This window comes from Procambarus clarkii, chromosome 51, assembly GCF_040958095.1.
Source record: "Procambarus clarkii isolate CNS0578487 chromosome 51, FALCON_Pclarkii_2.0, whole genome shotgun sequence".
Lineage (NCBI taxonomy): Eukaryota > Metazoa > Arthropoda > Malacostraca > Decapoda > Cambaridae > Procambarus > Procambarus clarkii.
The window spans coordinates 2,694,273-2,716,198 of NC_091200.1; the positions used below are offsets into that span (position 1 = coordinate 2,694,273).

The 21,926-nt window shown below is 41.2% G+C and overlaps 1 protein-coding gene across 1 annotated transcript in view; it reads right to left on the reverse strand.

Annotated features, from left to right (window-relative positions):
* Nucleotides 1-2,153: 2,153 nt before the first annotated feature.
* The window catches only part of LOC123774567 (zwei Ig domain protein zig-8), a 39,266-nt gene continuing 19,493 nt past the window's right edge, over nucleotides 2,154-21,926 (reverse strand). Inside the window, exons 2-6 of the mRNA XM_045768931.2 lie at nucleotides 16,438-16,694; nucleotides 15,307-15,511; nucleotides 11,999-12,097; nucleotides 7,474-7,665; nucleotides 2,154-3,954 (exon numbers count right to left, since the gene is read on the reverse strand). Of these exons, the coding sequence (XP_045624887.2) occupies nucleotides 3,845-3,954; nucleotides 7,474-7,665; nucleotides 11,999-12,097; nucleotides 15,307-15,511; nucleotides 16,438-16,694 (863 nt within the window). The 3' untranslated portion in view covers nucleotides 2,154-3,844. The remainder of the gene's footprint in view (nucleotides 3,955-7,473; nucleotides 7,666-11,998; nucleotides 12,098-15,306; nucleotides 15,512-16,437; nucleotides 16,695-21,926) is intronic.

The following is a 21,926-nucleotide window of genomic DNA, read 5'->3' on the forward strand; positions in this document are numbered from 1 at the left end:
GACATGATGTACCTTCTCACTTGTTCCAATCGTCTACCACTCTGCTGGCAAAAGAAAACTTTCTAACATTTTATCGACATCTATGTTTTCTTATCTTGAATCTATGACCTCTTGTTTGTGAAGTCGCAGATTTCAAGAATTTCCTCTTTGTCAATTTTGTCGATTCTTGTTACTATTTTGTAAGTACATATCGTCTCTTTTTCTTCTTTCTTCCAGCTCTGTTCCACTGAACGCCTCTTGCCTCTCCTCGTAGCTCTTTTTTTGTCGGTTCCGGAAGCCATTTCGCTGCATGATCTTGGGCCTTTTCCGGTTTATTGATGTGCCTCTTGAGTTATGGGAACCACTCAGCCGCTGTGTAGTCAACAGTGTGTATTTACTATTTGTCTGCAGAATCGAGCCATTACCTCTTGAACCCGACCTTTCTAGCCGAACTATTTTTCCTCTATTATGTCTGCAACATATATTTCCCTTTGCCACACTCACACACACACACACACACACACACACACACACACACACACACACACACACACACACACACACACACACACACACACACACACACACACACATCCACAGGAAGTAGCCCGTAGCAGTTGTCTAACTCCCAGGTGCCTATTTACTGATGGGTGAACAGAGGCATCATGGTGAAAGAAACTCTGCCCAATTGTTTCCGCAACCGCCGGGAATCGAACCCGGGCCATTATGACTACGACCCCCAAGGGCTGTCCACTCAGCCGCGAGGCGTCCACTACACATAATACAAGGGCCTCGCGGCTGAGTGGACAGAGCTCTGGGATCCTGGTCCTAAGGGCCCGGATTCGATCCCCGGCAGAGGCAGAAACAAATTGGCAGAGTTTCTTTCATCCTAGTGCTTCTGTTCACCTAGCAGTATGTAGGTACCTGGGAGTTAGACAGCTGCTGCGGGCTGCTTCCTGGGGATGTGTGTGTGTGTGTGTGTGTGTGTGTGTGTGTGTGTGTGTGTGTGTGTGTGTGTGTGTGTGTGTACTTACCTAGTTGTGCTTGCGGTGGTTGAGCCCTAACTCTTTGGTCCCGCCTCTGAACTGTCACTCAACTAATGTACAGGTTCCTGAGCCTACTGGGCTCTATTATATCTACTCTTGAAGCTGTGTATGTAGTCAGCCTCCACCACATCACTTCCTAATACATTCCATTTGTCTACTACTCTGACACTGAAAAAATTCTTTCTAACGTCTCTATGACTCATTTGGGCACTCAGTTTCCACCTGTGGCACCCTAGTGCGTGTGCCCCTTGTGGTAAAAAGTGTGTGTGTGTGTGTGTGTGTGTGTGTGTGTGTGTGTGTGTGTGTGTGTGTGTGTGTGTGTGTGTGTGTGTGTGTGTGTGTGTGTTTGTGTGTAAACTCTCGTGCGCTTTCTTAGGGATGCATTGTATGTTAGTGTTTTAGTATTTAAGTTCTAATCACCAATAATACTAGTGCTTGTACCCACTGGCTGTAGAGAGGGTCCAGAGAGACTGTGCACTTTTGCGTGTGTAGCTATCAGCAATATGAAGGCATTACATCCATGCGTATGTAGTGGTCAACTTTATGGCGGCATTATACATGTGTATATTGTGTTAAGCTTTATTTTAGTCATACACCTGTCTTTCGAATATCGTTAATTTTCTATACTACTGCTGGCTGTTTATATTAAAGATGACAATATAAAAATTTTTATTATTATTATGATATCTTAGTAATATGATTGCTATATAATAGTGATGATTGCCAACAAATAGTTCTACTCATGGGGCAGTTATCCCCCAATATTAAGTTATTTATAAAAGGTTAAAATATTAAACAAAGTTTGAGTACACATTTATTTCAAAATAGGGATCTGAGGCCGCAACAGAAAGATGAAAACACAATTTTCATATCATTATATCCTTCTGCCACGGTAATTGTAGTCATCGGCATCTAATTATGCACACATTACACATAAGTGTGTATGTATACATATATATATATATATATATATATATATATATATATATATATATATATATATATATATATATATATATATTTATATATATATATATATATATATATATATATATATATATTTATATATATATATATATATATATATATATATATATATATATATATATATATATATATATAGGCTTTTATAAAACTGCATTGGAAAGTGTATCAAAGTGTAAGAAAAGTGTTGAATGTCACTTATGTAGACAGTCTGACATGTCGACATTCGCCAGAGTATGATAACAATCAGTGCAGAAAGCAATGTTCTCATTTCTTGTCTTCAAACTGTTATTTGTCTGTGAACAATATCTCTTTTTTTTCTTTCTCTGACAGTTTTGTCACGTGTAATTTGGCAAGACAAAGATTGTATTAGTGCACGATAACACTCTTGACTCTGTCTTAGCACGTGTATATTTTCCTTGAACTGAGTTTTAAAAACAATTCAAGTGGTTTCTAAGATTTTTTTATACCGAAATGTCTGAGTGATATTTTATGAATGGTTGAAATATGTAATCTTGAGGTTATCTTGAGATGATTTCGGGGATTAGCTTCCCCGCGTAATTTTAATTACGGATTAATTCCCCGCCTATTTTTTGTTACTCACCCCTAGGAAGTAGTTCGTAGCAGCTGTCTAACTCCCAGGTACCTATTTACTGCTAGATGAACAGATGCATCAGGGGTGAACGGAACTCTGGCCATTTGTTTCTGTCTCCATCGGGGATTGAACCCGGAACCTCAGGACTACGAATCGCGAGCGCTGTCCGCTCAGCTATCAGGCCCCTTGCAGGAATCATTATTTGTTAGATTTACATATATTTTACGTGTTGTATATATATATATATCCTGACGTAAAGGAGAATATATTTAACATACAAAGTAGGGTTCATTAAATATTTTGAGAAATCACATTCGTCAGCGGTCAAGACTATAGAGCTGATCTTCAACATACGTCAGTTGCTCTGCAGCTGCTGACGGTGCAAAAACATCTGTTGATTGTATGAAACATTTCGCAGGTAGGTGTTTTTTTTTTAGGTAACATCAGTGCTCATTGTTCCCACAGTTTGACGAGCGTCAGATTTGTAGCGGTATTTCCCTAACCTAGTAAAACCCAGCTGACCTATTACAACCCATTAGTCCAAGGAAGGGGTCGATATTACGTAGCTTTGAATTTGACTCAAACACCTGTAATTTGACAGTGAGGTCCATGACGCCGTTAAACACGGTGCAGGTGTCATTCCACACATATTGCATATGTCATGTCACACGCAACGCAGATAAAACACCATACCCCACTGCACGTGTTTTCCCAGCCTGTTTTTCCCTCGTGTTCTATGTTGAATATTTCTATTGTCCCTTGATTTGCTCCGACATACAGGAGGGAATAACTCATTACTCATAGAGTTTTGACGTAAATATGTTGAGGATGATCGCTTAATGTTATTTCATGACACTAACGAATCAGTCACCAGTTTTTGGTCTGTGTCGGGGGGTAATGGTAATTGTGTTTGTTGGTGACCTCCTGTGTCCTTGTTAAACTTAGGGTTGAGCTGAGAAGATATAGTTTACACCAGGAGGAGAGAGAGACATCTTGGGTACACTTCTGCCGCTCTACACACGCCTTGGGTACACTTCTGCCGCTCTACACACGCCTTGGGTACACTTCTGCCGCTCTACACACGCCTTGGGTACACTTCTGCCGCTCTACACACGTCTTTGAGATCCAGGAGCAAGACGGTGGTAGAGGCGACTTGAGGCAGCAAATGGAGATGAAAGTGGAGAGGCTGGAAGGTCAGGTAGATGAGCGTCCCGTCAGCAGGGCGAGGAGCAGATCACTGTCACGTCAGGAGGAGCAGGAGCAGTGTCAGCAGGGAGGCAACGGGCACCAGCAGGACGGTGGAGACCCAGGTGGCTGAGTTGCCATGTTGCATGGCAGCTGGCGGGTCACCTGAGGGGGTAGAAGTGATGACACGTGTTACTCTAGTGTTGTTGTTTGGGTTAAATGGGTTCCCTGCTTGCTTGGATTTTTTTTTAACTAGGGGTTAAATGGGTTAAATGGGTTCCCTGCTTGCTTGGATTTTTTTTTTTTTACTAGGGGTTGGGTTCATAAGGGCTGTCTAATGACGTACCTAGTGAAGCTGCAAACCAGAGCTGTTATTCTGCCTTAGGTCATTTGAAGCCTGCTCTTAGGAGCTCATTTATTTCATAAGAATGTTCTTTGAAATTATCACATAGAGAACTCTAATAGAGGAACTATCGTTAAAACTATTTATCAGTCTCTTTGTCTGATCCTGTCTTTCTGTCTGGCCTCTCTCTCTTTCTCTCCCTCTTCTCACTCTCACTCTATCATTCTCTCTCTCTCTCTCTCTCTCTCTCTCTCTCTCTCTCTCTCTCTCTCTCTCTCTCTCTCTCTCTCTCTCTCTCTCTCTCTCTCTCTCTCTTCTGATAAGAGATATATATTGTCACTACTTGTAATGACAACATATCTCTTATCACAAACAATTATTTCAAACGCTAGTCAGCTATCAGAATCTCCAGCCCCAGATCACACCAGTCTATTTAACAGTTCCATCTAAAGTGGTTTTGGTCAATTTAACGTGTACACAGCGTCAAGGAATGTAAACTATAGATACGGGGTCATGTGACCCAGCACGTACACGGGGTCATCCCAAGCTTCACATATGTACGAGTCCAGTTCAACCTAATTTATGTACGGGGTCAGGTGAGCCTAACATGTACATGTATTTCAGGGTAATTCAATATATAAACTGAGTCAGTTCACCCAATGCAAAAAATATTTGGATAGGGTTGCAGTATTTCAGAATTACAAATGTATATAAATGTTCACTATTCGTTTCCATCATGCCAAGGGCTAAGCAATAAATATGCTGGAAAAATTAAAAACTAAACAAAATCCTAATTAAAACAGTTTTCCATATTGGCAAATACAGTACAAATAAAAGTAGGGATTTAGAAGTGAGCTGTGGTTAAAGGAGCTGGTTGTTGTAGAAGGGATTATTCTTAAAATTACCAACAATTATTTTGTTTTAATAAAACAAATTAGACTTTGTCACGGTGCCATATTGGGACGATGCACTATCTTGGTCTAACACAGAGGTTTAATAAAATAAATATGTGAATATTGTGTGTATATAATTAACTGATTTTGAGAATCACTCACTAGTATATATATATATATATATATATATATATATATATATATATATATATATATATATATATATATATATATATATATATGTCGTACCTAGTAGCCAGAACGCACTTCTCAGCCTACTATGCAAGGCCCGATTTGCCTAATAAGCCAAGTTTTCATGAATTAATGTTTTTCGACTACCTAACCTAACTTTTTCGGCTACCTCACCTAACCTAACCTATAAAGATAGGTTAGGTTAGGTTAGGTAGGGTTGGTTAGGTTCGGTCATATATCTACGTTAATTTTAACTTCAATAAAAAAAAATTGACCTCATACATAATGAAATGGGTAGCTTTATCATTTCATAAGAAAAAAATTAGAGAAAATATATTAATTCAGGAAAACTTGGCTTATTAGGCAAATCGGGCCCTGCATAGTAGGCAAAAAAGTGCGTTCTGGCTACTAGGTACGACATATATATATATATATATATATATATATATATATATATATATATATATATATATATATATATATATATATATAACCTCTTGAATGTTGAGAGAACCTCAAGAGAGAACCTCTTGAATGTTGAACAGCTAAGCCACACCCAACAGAAAGCAGAAACAGCCCAGCTGGTGGAAAAAATAACCACTGCCATGATTCATTAATATCGTCTAAAAAGAGGAAGTATAATTCTAGTTTCAGTTTTCGTAGGTCCCTACTACCTCGTAGGCCCTAGCCCTACTATGCCTAGTGTGCCTGATGATAATCTGGCACTATGAGTAGGTGCTAACCTACTGAGTACCTTATATATGCACATACTGCATATATATATATATATAACTCAGCATGAATGTGTGTCTGCCCATCTCTGTCTCTCGGAGCAGAACCGAAATCAAACAGCATCAATCGGAAAAGCAGGCGAGGCGTGTAGCAGTGAACGAGGGAGCCATCAGTATTCCAGGCAGCACCCGCCACACATCCCTCCTGCACCATACGCTAAAACCTTAAATTCCGACAGCAAAACCCCGCTGGTCCCACTGGGGGTCAGATTCTGAGGAGGTGCTCACATCCTCCTGCCTCGTCTGCAAGTCAAGTAGTTGGCTGTTGCAACCGTCCCCCCAAGACCTGACTCACCCCCACACTCATGTGAATAAGCCTTATATGAAGGCGATGAGTCACAATCACGTGGCTGAAGTATGTTGACCAATCCACACACTATAAAATGAAGGGACGACGACGTTTCGGTCCGTCCTGGACCATTCTCAAGTCGATTGAGAATGCTCCAAGACTGACCGAATCGTTGTCGTCCCTTCATTTTCTAGTGTGTGGATTGGTCAACATCCTTACATGAAGGTTGAAGCGCTATAGCATGTTATAGTCACCAGTATAGTTACTGGTGAGCTGACTCACTCCTTTATCCTTAATCTCATGTCTTTATATGATAGGTTAAGGGCTATAGCGTGTTGTATTAAGGGTGATTTGACTCACCGCTTTTCCTGGTACTTGGTAAGCTGACTCTCGCAGAGTACAAAGCTCCGAGGGCAGAATGTTTTCATTGAAAACAGTAAATAAATTTTACTTATCAAATTATTAGGTCCCGTATTTCATTTTATTTAGAAAGATCCCGGGTATCATAATTAACTATGAAGCAGTTAACACAAAATCCATCTCAATAAGCTAACCTACTCTTGTGAATCAGCTGACCTACGCTGTGAATCAGCTGACCTACGTTCTGAATCAGCTGACCAAAGAGATAACAACAGCACATGCAACTAGGGACCCTAGTGCATTATTCAACACGGTCAGCAATATACTTACATATATACTTACATATATATACTACATGAAAAAAATTGACTAAATATTATGCAGTTCGTAATGAGATGTTTATTTACTAACGTGAAGAGGTTACGTGAGCTATAATGATAACACGAGTCGGAAAATATGTTTATATTAATTACAAAAAATAATATTTACGACTAAGGGGAAACAAATTATAAAAATTGTGAATATGTTCAAGAAAAATTACAGACTGTCCATTATAGAAGGGATGATAATGTGTGAGGTGACAGCATTATAGTTACCATGTGTGTGAAGTCGGAGCATTATATTTACCATGACAGCACTGTAGTTTTTATGAGGAGACAGCATTGTAGTTCCTATGAGGTGACAGCATTGTAGATACTATGACAGCATTGTAGTTATTATGAGGTGAAAGCATTGTAGATACTATGAGACCATTGTAGTTATAATGAGGTGACAGCATTATAGTTGCCATGTGTGAAGTCGGAGCATTATAGGTACCTTGTATGACGTGGACGATGACGTTGTCAGGGCGGCCTGCAGAAGGCCAGCAGGAATAGTTGCCTGAGTCATGGCGCGTGGCCCCGGCCACCGTCAGTGTACTGGTGGTCACGTTACCCACAATGGTGACCACCTTCACCCTCCCGGAGTCCCGGTCCACCAGTCTGTCGCCCTGGTACCACAGCACCAGTCCTGTGGAGGAGCAATACTGTGGTGACTCTCTTGGTAGTGTACCACAGCACCAGTCCTGTGGAGGAGCAATACTGTGGTGACTCTCCTGGTAGTGTACCACAGCACCAGTCCTGTGGAGGAGCAATACTGTGGTGACTCCTGGTAGTGTACCACAGCACCAATCCTGTGGAGGAGCAATACTGTGGTGACTCTCTTGGTAGTGTACCACAGCACCAGTCCTGTGGAGGAGCAATACTGTGGTGACTCCTGGTAGTGTAACACAGCACCAGTCCTGTGGATGAGCAATACTGTGGTGACTCCTGGTAGTGTACCACAGCACCAGTCCTGTGGAGGAGCAATACTGTGGTGACTCTCCTGGTAGTGTACCACAGCACCAGTCCTGTGGAGGAGCAATACTGTGGTGACTCTCCTGGTAGTGTACCACAGCACCAGTCCTGTGGAGGAGCAATACTGTGGTGACTCTCCTGGTAGTGTACCACAGCACCAGTCCTGTGGAGGAGCAATACTGTGGTGACTCTCCTGGTAGTGTACCACAGCACCAGTCCTGTGGAGGAGCAATACTGTGGTGACTCTCCTGGTAGTGTACCACAGCACCAGTCCTGTGGAGGAGCAATACTGTGGTGACTCTCCTGGTAGTGTACCACAGCACCAGTCCTGTGGAGGAGCAATACTGTGGTGACTCTCTTGGCAGTGTACCACAGCACCAGTCCTGTGGAGGAGCAATACTGTGGTGACTCTCCTGGAAGTGTACCACAGCACCAGTCCTGTGGAGGAGCAATACTGTGGTGACTCCTGGTAGTGTACCACAGCACCAGTCCTGTGGAGGAGCAATACTGTGGTGACTCTCCTGGCAGTGTACCACAGCACCAGTCCTGTGGAGGAGCAATACTGTGGTGACTCCTGGTAGTGTACCACAGCACCAGTCCTGTGGAGGAGCAATACTGTGGTGACTCCTGGTAGTGTACCACAGCACCAGTCCTGTGGAGGAGCAATACTGTGGTGACTCTTGGTAGTGTACCACAGCACCAGTCCTGTGGAGGAGCAATACTGTGGTGACTCCTGGTAGTGTAACACAGCACCAGTCCTGTGGAGGAGCAATACTGTGGTGACTCTTGGTAGTGTACCACAGCACCAGTACTGTGGAGGAGCAATACTGTGGTGACTCTCTTGGTAGTGTACCACAGCACCAGTCCTGTGGATATATTTTCTTGAACAGAGTTTGACACGTTCCAAATCATCTCAGTTGGGAGATAGGCTTACACTTTCTCCATCTCTCTCTCTCTCTCTCTCTCTCTCTCTCTCTCTCTCTCTCTCTCTCTCTCTCTCTCTCTCTCTCTCTCTCTCTCTCTCTCTCTCTCTCTCTCTTTCTCTCTCTCTCTCTCTCTCTCTCTCTCTCTCTCTCTCTCTCTCTCTCTCTCTCTCTCTCTCTCTCTCTCTCTCTCTCTCTCTCTCTTTCTCTCTCTCTCTCTCTCTCTCTCTCTCTCTCTCTCTCTCTCTCTCTCTCTCTCTCTCTCTCTCTCTCTCTCTCTCTCTCTCTCGAATACATACTGTATCTCTTGTCAAATGAATGTACTTTACATAAATAACAATTACTATTACTACTATTATCGCTATGGAATATTTTGAAATTCTGAAACCTACTCAAAAACTCTTGGGAAAACATATCAACGATTTCAGATTTCCTGAATTCGCAAAGGGGGACGATATAAGTGCCGATATTCTTAATGAAGGGCAATTGGGCCGACTCCGACCAGCCCAGGTGTTGCACCAACCCTACAAAAATCCCCTTAAAATGTGAGACTTGGCCCAAGCGTCTAGCCTCGTAAAGACACAGACAGATACATTCTTTTGTAGATTTACATCGATATATCCATTAATAGATATAGATATTAATACATACAACAATTTGCACACTAATTTCACCTCTGAATAATGTAGGTTACGTGAACCCTGCAACCAAGCCGGCCATTGGGAATGCACCTCAAAAATATTAAACTATTGTTCATTGAATTATATATAATTTTAATAAACTATTGTTCATTGAATTATATATAATTACCATACGTTATGTAAATTGTCTAATTAACTGTTGCACAATTTTTTTATCCTGATCTATATACTGGTTAAATATTATGTTATGTTGAAATAGAGCAAAGCTCTCTTGGCAACTAGCATTATACGATAGATTATAAGTATTACACACTTGACAGATGACACTATACAATACAGAATCACACACTTGACGGCTGACACTATACAATACAGTGTTACACACTTGACAACTGACACTATACAATACAGTATCACACAGTTGACTGTTGACACTATATAATACAGTATCGCACACTTGACAGCTGATACTCTACACTACAGAATCAAACACTTGACAGCTGACACTATACAATACAGTATCATTTGACAGCTGACACTATATAATACAGTATCGCACACTTGACAGCTGACACTTACAATACAGTATCGCACACCTGACAGCTGACACTATACAATACAGTATCGCACACTTTACAGCTGACACTATACAATACAGTATCACACACTTGACAGCTGACATTTACAATACAGTATCGCACACTTTATAACTGACACTATACAATACAGTATCACACACTTGACAGCAGACACTATACAATACAGTATCGCACACTTGACAGCTGACACTATAGAATACAGTATCGCACATTTGACAGCTGACTTCAATAATACAGTATCGCACACTTGACAGCTGACTTCAGTAATACAGTATCGCACACTTGGCAGCTGACTTCAGTAATACAGTATCGCACACTTGACAGCTGACTTCAGTAATACAGTATCGCACACTTGACAGCTGACTTCAGTAATACAGTATCGCACACTTGACAGCTGACTTCAGTAATACAGTGTCACACACTTGACAGCTGACACTATAATACAGTATCGCACACTTGACAGCTGCCACTGTGCAATAGAGTATCACACTCTTGAGAGTTGATGCTACACAGTTCATTATTTCACAAACTTAACATTTACAATTATTCATTTCGATATAAAACTCTTGACAGATGACAGTAAAATAAAGTGTCAAACTCCTGACAGATGACACTGTATTCACGTTGAGTTGTGAGCTGATGTGTTCTTTGACTCATCAACATGATATTCAACAGTGTAATACAGCCAGCATGATTTCTAGAGCAACACTGAGTTGAATCATCAAAGTGTTCACATAAAAAAAACCGTCATTAATTTTCCTTGGGGAAGGGACACTTTCAGTGATATATCTGTGCCCAAGCGTTCTGGAGGACGCCAATATATTTTCCTTATACGGCTGTTCATCTTTCGTACCACAGAACATCGTCCTGGCCACGCCACTGAGTTAAAGAATCTATAGGTTATAGAATGTATTGATTACACAGTCACTATCTGAGATAACGTTTAATCTCTCATTACAAATATTTGAGTCTTTGTAACATGTATTCCTGTATATATACACAAGTACAGATTTCTGTAAGAAAATATCTGGATTACAACATACACATGAACCTATATTGTACGTGTTAGGGTTTCCTAAATGCATAATTTTTAATCCTGCCTTGCTCTTATATAAATGGAACTTAAAACTTAAATTAATACAAATTGACCCTTAATTTAAATCTTAAAATAATACAATTAATACAACATCCAAAGTAGGAAAAATATTGTTGTTAACAATTTCAAAATCAAAATCAAAACCTCAGTTATCTAGAATTGTTTAGGAAGAATTAATACCTAAACCAAGCATGTCATCACATCTATGTTCCAGACAACCAGCATTTCCATATTATACTTTGCTGGGAAGATTAGTCTCAAAATATTCCATGTATAAGGTAAGTAACGTAGGGAATATTGGCTTCCACATTGGCACTTTTTCTCGCGTCGACAAATTTCATGCAAATACGTGCTTAAAACTTATGTATGCATATATGAATGAGATACATACAACTCATCAGGGATGACACGTGGATACGCAACTCACAAGGGATGACACATGGACACACAACTCACCAGGGATGACACATGGACACACAACTCACCCGGGATGACACATGGACACACAACTCACCAGGGATGACACATGGACACACAACTCACCAGGGATGACACATGGACACACAACTCCCCAGGGATGACACATGGACACACAACTCATCAGGGATGACACATGGACACACAACTCACCAGGGATGACACATGGACACACACAACTCATCAAGGATGACACATGAACACACAACTCACCAGGGATGACACATGAACCCACAACTCACCAGGGATGACACATGGACACATAACTCACCAGGGATGACCAGCTCCTCCTTGATGACACACTCAAGACTGACGGTGCTGCCCATCTGGACGTACATCGTCTCCTTCCCCAAGATGTTGGCCCGAGCCTCTGAGGAAACACACACACCAAAACATCTCAAGTACAGCTCAAGATGTATAACATCCAGGCGCATGCAGCTTGCAATACCTGCAAACGGGTCCTACTACCATGTGAAGATTGCAGCTGGTGGCAGAAAATGGTCAATTTTTGACAGACACTGTAATGTAACCAATAAACTGTTAACCCATCCGTTTCATTACAACAAATGTTAACAAAAGGCAGACTATATACGTACTTTGTATTTTGTTTACAGTTTCAATGCGTTTGTATTAACATCAATTAAATATACACTGGCTTCTCCAATTATCGTCTTGTATTAATCGTGGAATGTCAAGAGAGGAGCAAATGACGATAAACTTGGTAATATACCTAATACGCTAGGTATTGTAATACTCACTAAACCTGGTATTGAATACCCATTAAATCTGGCATTTTAATATCCACTAAACCTGGCATTCGTATGGTTTCAACCTATTATCACCTTAGCTCACAGTCACCTGACATCACAGTCATTCCTCATACCTCAACAGCGGTGAACTCCCTTCAACCTCAGTCATCATTCTCGCAAGTTCCCTTAAGGTAGCCTACATGTACTTAACTGAACCTGCTGAATCTAATGACAAAAATTATTTAATGTAGCATTTTCCCGTTCCCAGACAACTGCTTTAGTGCCAATACAACAAGATGAAGATGGGAATAGCCGGGAAGATTATGCTGGAATATATATATGGTTGTCGTTGGTCTTTGTTTCTTATGTAGGTCTTATTTTCCTTAAGTGATTCCTTAATCTCATATTTTCCTATGAGATTTTTCAAACATTCCCCAGAAAAGTTTCTCGACTTGCTCATGTGGAAGGTCCAGGAGCACGGTACGGGGTCGTGTGCTGGAACACTGACATATTCAAATGATTTGACTGAATATAAATTTGAGTTTAAGCAAGAATTCGTGATAACATTGACTTTTGTCTCCTAAGAAAAACGCGAGTCTCGATAGACTGTCAAATATAAGTCGGCAAATAGTTTCTAGTTCCTAATTCTCTTCTACTGTGTGATTTAGCATCAGATTGATATTTTTTGGTTGAGAACTCACTCGGTATTCAGCTCCTTTCCTGATGAATATCCTGATGAATATCCTGATGAATATGGAACATAATATTCTCCAGCTCGAGGAAATATAATTTTTTTTTGTTCAGACCTGCTTACATTAAGCCAAGCTCATTTGCATTTCTTCCGACAAAGAAAATTGTGAATCTTTAAGTTTGAGAAGAGCAAATATTATTTTTGCCTCAAGATATTTTTAACTGTTACAGAACAGTTCAGACTGCTACACAGTCTGAACTATGACGAGGAGCCGCCGTCCAGAGGCAGTTATTGATCCAGGAGACTGTCGTGTAGACACAGTCAGTGTTCCGTGTGTAGACACAGTCAGTGTTCCGGTGCTCTTCCAGTCAGGAGCTATTGCTGGTTACTAATGAAACAGTGTGTACTCACCTAGATGTTCTTGTGTGGTCGAACTAGGCTTCTTCCCGCCAAACACACACCGAAACTACGACGTTGGTACAACGTTCGAACCAGTTTGAACACCTCCTAACCAGTTATAACAACCAATATAGCAAGTTGTAACACCGTTCTAATACGTCATAAACACGTTAAGCCAAGATGTAACAACTTTATTACTAGTTGTAACAAGTGGAAAATAGAGACAGTTTCGGTTTGTGTTTCCAGGGTTGGCCCCGCCTTCCGAACGTCCTTAGATTACTGCATGTAGTTTTTTTTTTGAGATATATACAAGAGTTGTTACATTCTTGTACAGTCACTAGTACGCGTAGCGTTTCGGGCTATTCCAAAATTCCATTTCCCTGGAATACGATCCCCGCCGCGAAGAATCGTTTTTACAACCCAGTACACATTTTACTGTTGAGTTAAACAGAGGCTACAGTTAAGGATTTGCGCCCAGTAAATCCTCCCCGACCAGGATACGAACCCATGACAAAGCGCTCGCGAAACGCCAGGCGAGTGTCTTACCACTGCACCACGGGGACTGATACAGATTCACGTACAGAGGACGTGATTCATTTCTCACGCTTTTATAATGTTCACATATACAATTTTGAATCGAATTAGCTGTAACGACTTGTACATCTAACCTGTTCCACTTATTGACAGCTCTGACATTGTAAACGTTCTCATTTATTTCTATACGACAGATATGTGTCTGTAGTTCCCTCTATGACCCCCTTGTTCTGCTGTTCCTAGCTATGAACAAAACTGATTTGTGTACTTTATCAATTTCTCTTAGAATCTTGAATGCTGTTGTCATGTCCCCCTCTACATCTCATTTCCTCCAGTGTGGTAAGGTCCAATTTTCTCAGTCATTCCTCATAGCTCAATTCGTTAATCTCAGAAAGGGGTCTCGTTGCATATCTTTGGAGCTTTTCTAGTTTCACCATGTCTTTTTCAAGTAAGGGGTTCCATGCTGGAGATGCATATTCAAGAGTGGGTCTCACCTTTGCTGCATATAGGGCTTTGATTGCCCTTTGTCCAAGTTCCTGAAGGATACACGGACTTTGGCCTTTATGCCATATGCTGCATATGATATAAAGGCCGAAGTCCTGGGGTTGTACCAGGAATGACCCGTGACTGACCTACGACGGTGAAGTTGTACCAAGAGTGACCCGTGACTGACCTACGACGGTGAGGTTGTACCAAGAGTAACCCGTGACTGACCTACGACGGTGAGGTTGTACCAAGAGTGACCCGTGACTGACCTACGACGGTGAAGTTGTACCAAGAGTGACCCGTGACTGACCTACGACGGTGAGGTTGTACCAAGAGTGACCCGTGACTGACCTACGACGGTGAGGTTGTACCAGGAGTGACCCGTGACTGACCTACGACGGTGAAGTTGTACCAAGAGTGACCCGTGACTGACCTACGACGGTGAGGTTGTACCAAGAGTGACCCGTGACTGACCTACGACGGTGAGGTTGTACCAAGAGTGACCCGTGACTGACCTACGACGGTGAGGTTGTACCAGGAGTGACCCGTGACTGACCTACGACGGTGAGGTTGTACCAAGAGTGACCCGTGACTGACCTACGACGGTGAAGTTGTACCAAGAGTGACCCGTGCCTGACCTACGACGGTGAGGTTGTACCAAGAGTGACCCGTGACTGACCTACGACGGTGAGGTTGTACCAAGAGTGACCCGTGACTGACCTACGACGGTGAGGTTGTACCAGGAGGCGAGGGGGGGCTGGGTGTTGACCTGGCAGGAGTAGCTCCCGGCGTCTCGGGGCTGAGAGTATCTGATGGTCAGGGTCCACGAGTCCTTCAGGTGAGTGACGCTGACCCGCGAGTCTGATGAGAAGGTCACCTGACCTGAGCTGAGCACGTGTAGGTCGCGACCCCTGATCCACGACACCTGTGTACGGGACACCTGTCAGTCTGGACACCTGTTAGGCTGGACACCTGTCAGTCTGGACACCTGTCATCCTGGACACCTGTCAGTCTGGACACCTGTCAGGCTGGACACCTGTCAGTCTGGACATCTGTCAGGCTGGACACCTGTCAATCTGGACACCTGTCAGGCTGGACACCTGTCAGTTTGGACATCTGTCAGTCAGGACACCTGTCAATCTGGACACATGTCAGTCTGGACACCTGTCAGGCTGGACACCTGTCAGTTTGGACATCTGTCAGTCAGGGCATCTGTCAATCTGGACACATGTCAGTCTGGACACCAGTTAGTATGGACACATGTCAGTCTGGACACCAGTTAGTATGGACATCTGTCAGTGGTTAGGTTCAGTCATATATCTACATTAGTTTTAAATAAAATTAAAAAAAAATTAACTCATAATGAAATGGATATCTTTATCAATTCATAAGAAAAAATATATAAATTCAGGAAAACTTGGCTTATTAGGCAAATCGGGCCTTGCATAGTAGGCCGAGAAGTGTGTTCTGGCTACTAGGTACGACATATATATATATATATATATATATATATATATATATATATATATATATATATATATATATATATATATATATATATATATATATATATATTACCCAACATTCTTATTGATGAACATGTCCAGTTCTTCCTTTCTATTTAATTAACTTTGCAAGTTTCTATTTGTTAACTTTTAATTTGGTGTTCCGGGTGCAGCCTATCAACTTCTGGAGGGTTATTAGGTCCACCCCGAAAGCCTACTGGCAACCATGAAGTATATTTTAGTCAAGAACTATAATAAACTTTCAGTGAATACATCACCGAGAAATTATGCTCACGTTACGTTGTATATATCTCTATGTTGACTACCTATACGACCTGTCGCTTACCTGCCTGTTGGCCAAATGCTTGACTATGCAGGTGAGGGCTGCGGTCTGGCCGGCCCTGACTGTGACGTGCCTGGTGGGGGGCTCCAGGAAACTGGGTCCCTCTCGTTCCCTCTCATCGTTGTTCTCGTTGGCCGACCCATCGCTGGTGCCGGTTCCAGGCTCCTGCTTCAGGTTGTGGATCACGTTCTGTAGCTCTCTGGGGTTCGCCTGGTCCGTCTGGGTGGCGTGGGTCGTCTCACTCCCACCAACCACTGCAACTAAGAGCAAATACATACGTCAACTCCTGACTATTGGCTAATACGAGTATTTATTGCGGTGGGGCTGTCTTTGAAATCCGTGTTCAGGAAATTGTGGCCGACTGATATCCGGCCTCCAGCCGCATACGGAAAATTGCTACCGGCTCGCTGGATGCATAAAGAGAGAGTACAGAGAATGAGTCGCAATAACGCGGTGGAACGCAAATAACCGAACTCCTCACACATGAAATGAAAGAAAAGTGACGTCTTTGCCGCCCGTCTTCAACACTCATGACGATTTCGTAAAAGCTCCACGACATATATTCAACAAACACTTACCCAAGTACTTCCGAACCTTTACACCTTTTCTCAATCTTTGACGGCTTTGTCTTCCTTTATTAAACGGTGTAGGAGCATCGAAACTTCCCAAACAAATGTTATCATTGTTATAAACATGCTTCTGGTGCTCTGGAGCGTGTGAACGATTTAATAAATGTAAACCAAGCCGCCAAAAATGTAAACAAATCCGCCAAAAATGTAAACCAAGCCGCCAAAAATGTTAACAAATCCGCCAAAAATGTAAACCAAGCCGCCAAAAATGTAAACAAAGCCGCCAAAAATGTAAACCAAACCGCCAAAAATATAAACAAATCCGCCAAAAATGTAAACCAAGCCGCCAAAAATGTAAACCAAGCCGCCAAAAATATAAACCAAGACGCCAAAAATGTAAACAAAACCACCAAAAATGTAAACAAAGTCACCAAAAATTGACAAAAGATATACAGGTTCGTATGGACTTGCGTTATACACTTCTTGTTGAGGGCGGCCCGGCGAAGTGTGTTCCCTTTTCCCTCGTATATGTGGAGCGGGTAATTGACGAAGAGAGTCTTCGTGAGAACATGGAGGTCTGAGAGGCTGTAACCCTCAGGACGTCTACCATCATGGGAGCCGAGGTGCCGATGGACTCCACCTCCTGATTAAGCTCTGACGAGGCATATTACCTAGAGATAAGCTTTTTTGTAGCTATAACTATAGATAATATTTAAATACAGTACCAAATAGTGATTCCAGTCTGGGGGAGGGGGAATACTTCTCCATAACACCAAATGCCGTTGTCTGGGGGGAGGAATACTTCCCCACAACAGCAAATACCGTTGTCTGGGGAGAATACGTCCCCACAACACCAAATACCGTTGTCTAGGGGGAGGAATACTTCCCCACAACACCAAATACCGTTGTCTAGGGGGAGGAATACTTCCCCACAACACCAAATACCGTTGTCTAGGGGGAGGAATACTTCCCCACAACACCAAATACCGTTGTCTGGGGGAGGAATACTTCCCCACAACAGCAAATACCGTTGTTTGGGCGCCCTGACGCCGGCCTGTGGATGCTCTCACTTTAGGTCTGGTCAAAGAGGATAACTGGTGTTGTTCGCCTGTAAACGTAATTACTTGTTTGGTTCGAGAACTCTTCTTCTCTTTTACTCTATATTTTGTGTTTTCTCTCAAAATTAGCGTGTGTATGTGTATGTTTTGTGGGTAGATACTCATATGCACGTTTGTATGTGTTCGGCATCTGTTCGTGGCATCTCTACGTATGTATAAATGTTTGTATGTATATATGACTGCATTCATAATTATATATATATAATGTGTGCTACAAGAGAGAGAATGTTTGTCACTCTGTTTATTTGTCCAAAGCTGCTAGTTAGATGCTTGGTCTAGCACCAAGCATCTGACTTCTGGCTACTAGATACAATATATATATATATATATATATATATATATATATATATATATATATATATATATATATATATATATATATATATATATATATATATTAGTATATTTTGGTAGCAGTCTTTCCTGTAGACATATATTATTAAATATGACCGAAAAAGTAAGATTAATAATTCTAACACGAATTTTCTCAATCTTTCGTACATTTCTTTTCACTGTTGGAGGTAAATCAAAAATCAATTCTCCAAAATTCATTTTTATTTCTAGTCTGACGCGACACGAGCGCGTTTCGTAAAACTTATTACATTTTCAAAGACTTTAGTTTACAAATACACAACTGAATAGAACTTACGCATCTCCGATTTTATATCTACATTTTAGTGAGGTGGATGGGGTGAGGTGGCATTAATAGGGTATTAATTTCATCAACACAAGACAGAACAAGAGGTGGCATTAATAGGGTATTAATTTCATCAACACAAGACAGAACACGAAACAATGGGTATTGAATAGAAGTGTTTGTAGAAAGCCTATTGGTCCATATTTCTTGATGCTTCTATATTGGAGCGGAGTCTTGAGGTGGGTAGAATATAGTTGTGCATTAATTGGCTGTTGATTGCTGGTGTTGACTTCTTGATGTGTAGTGCCTCGCAAACGTCAAGCCGCCTGCTATCGCTGTATCTGTCGATGATAGATACAACACAGAAATCATCGATAGATACAGCGATAGCAGGCGGCTTGACGTTTGCGAGGCACTACACATCAAGAAGTCAACACCAGCAATCAACAGCCAATTAATGCACAACTATATTCTACCCACCTCAAGACTCCGCTCCAATATAGAAGCATCAAGAAATATGGACCAGTAGGCTTTCTACAAACACTTCTATTCAATACCCATTGTTTCGTGTTCTGTCTTGTGTTGATGAAATTAATACCCTATTAATGCCACCTCTTGTTCTGTCTTGTGTTGATGAAATTAATACCCTATTAATGCCACCTCACCCCATCCACCTCACTCAAATGTAGATATAAAATCGGAGATGCGTAAGTTCTATTCAGTTGTGTATTTGTAAACTAAAGTCTTTGAAAATGTAATAAGTTTTACGAAACGCGCTCGTGTCGCGTCAGACTAGAAATAAAAATGAATTTTGGAGAATTGATTTTTTATTTACCTCCAACAGTGAAAAGAAATGTACGAAAGATTGAGAAAATTCGTGTTAGAATTATTAATCTTACTTTTTCGGTCATATTTAATATATATATATATATATATATATATATATATATATATATATATATATATATATATATATATATATATATATATATGTATGTATATATATATATATATATATATATATATATATATATATATATATATATATATATATATATATATATATATATATATATGCAAGGTCTGATTTGCCTAAAAAGTCGAGTTTTCCTTAAATTATATATTTTTCTACAAAAAAAATCTTATCGAATGACAAAGCTTTTCATTATGTTATATATGATTTATGTTTTTGTTTAATTGGAGTTAAGACGAGAGTAGAGATATGACCAAACCTAACCTATCCTAACCTATCCTAACTTAGCCAACCTAATATAATTAAGGTACTATTTCAAGTTCTTTATATAATATAATAATATTAGTTTAAATCAAATAATTTAAAATTTTTGCTGAAAATAACGAAAATCACTCTGCCAGTTAGGCAAATCGGGCCTTGAATACTAGGCCAAGCAGTATGCTTACCAAGTGATTGTTCGAGGCTGCAGAGGAGAGAGGAGAGAGGGGGGTAGGGGTGGGAAAAGAAGAGGTAAGATGGGAGAGAAGCAGGAGGTAAGAAGGAAGAGGAGGGATGGACTGGAAGGTAGGGAGAACAGCAGACTATCCCCGGGCACAGCCGGGTACCTCTCCTAGTTATCTATCCACCACAGCATCACGCTTCAGATAAACATGAGTGCAATTATGAATTGTCTTCATAGAAAAGATAAAATAATTCACATATCGTGTAGAAGTAATTATTAAAAAAATGAAAATGAGTAAGTTCACATTTCATCGATGTTAATAACAAAATTTATATGATTTTTGTAAAAAAAAATTAATGTCAGAAGGTCAGAAAACATGAAAACGCTTTCTATTTAAATTTACTGCCAGGAGCGTTATTGAAATTATAATGGCATTTGATAAATTATAATAAAAAGGAGTAATAATCGTTTGATGTCCAATAAAATAAAGAATATAATTTTATTTTTTATTTGTCAAAAATCTGTTGCAAGTACCCGTCATTAGCGTCTTTCTATCTCTTGCATTGCTTCGTTTTATATTAAAATGTGCATTCTGTTTGAGGATAGGAAATTATATTCTGCTGAACGTAAGGGCTGTTGGCTGGCTGGCTGGCTGGCTGGCTGGCTGGCTGGCTGGCTGGCTGACTGGCTGGCTGGCTTGGCTGGCTAGCTGGCTGGCTGGTTAGCTACCTGGTTGGCTGGCAGGCTGGCTGGTTGGTTGGCATTTTGGGATGGGGTTGAAAGTGGTAAAGACGGGGGCTGTGAAGGGTGATGATGATAATATGTGAAAGATCAGAAGCACTGAAGGGCCAACAAATGTGATGTAAGGGCGGGATGGGACAGTACTTCAGGAAAGGAAGAGGAAAAACAAGGTGGGGACAGAATACTGATTGATTAACCAACCACGCGTTCCTCTCCCACCACAGACGAACAGTGATCTCATGTTTGTACTGAGATGGAGAAAGATGCCCACAATGACCAGAGGGGAACTGCTCGGTGGCTGTGTAGTTACGAGGTGTTTTTAGCGAGATGGGAAGGGTGTTTACAATGTGAGAGGGGAGCATGTATGGATGCTCCCCTCTCTCTTACACACACAGGTGTTGCTCCAATGACACGTGAAAATTTAAATGGCAAGTAGAAAATACGTATGGGAGGGGTGTGGACAAATCGTGTTGTGGTGGGAGGCTTGAGTCCAAAGGTCTCATAATCCCTCTCGGGGAATCGAACCCGGGTCGTGTGCCGACGGCGCTACAGGTCACCATCCTTAGGGGACCGAGATCAGGCATGCTAGTCATTTACGAAATATTTTCACAGGAAATCTGAAATAATCCGGAGAATTTCCTTATTAGAATTAATGAGTTCCAAAAAGTTTCTCCTCTGACGTCAACAATTTTGTTTACACGACGCTCGACCTTCCTGCCAGACGAGAGACTCTAGAGAGAGCTTTACTGAGACTCTAGAGAGAGCTTTACTGAGACTCTAGAGAGAGATTTACTGAGACTCTAGAGAGAGCTTTACTGAGACTCTAGAGAGAGCTTTACTGAGACTCTAGAGAGAGCTTTACTGAGACTCTAGAGAGAGCTTTACTGAAACTCTAGAGAGAGCTTTACTGAGACTCTAGAGAGAGCTTTACTCAGACTCTAGAGAGAGCTTTACTCAGACTCTAGAGAGAGCTTTACTCAGACTCTAGAGAGAGCTTTGCTCAGACTCTAGA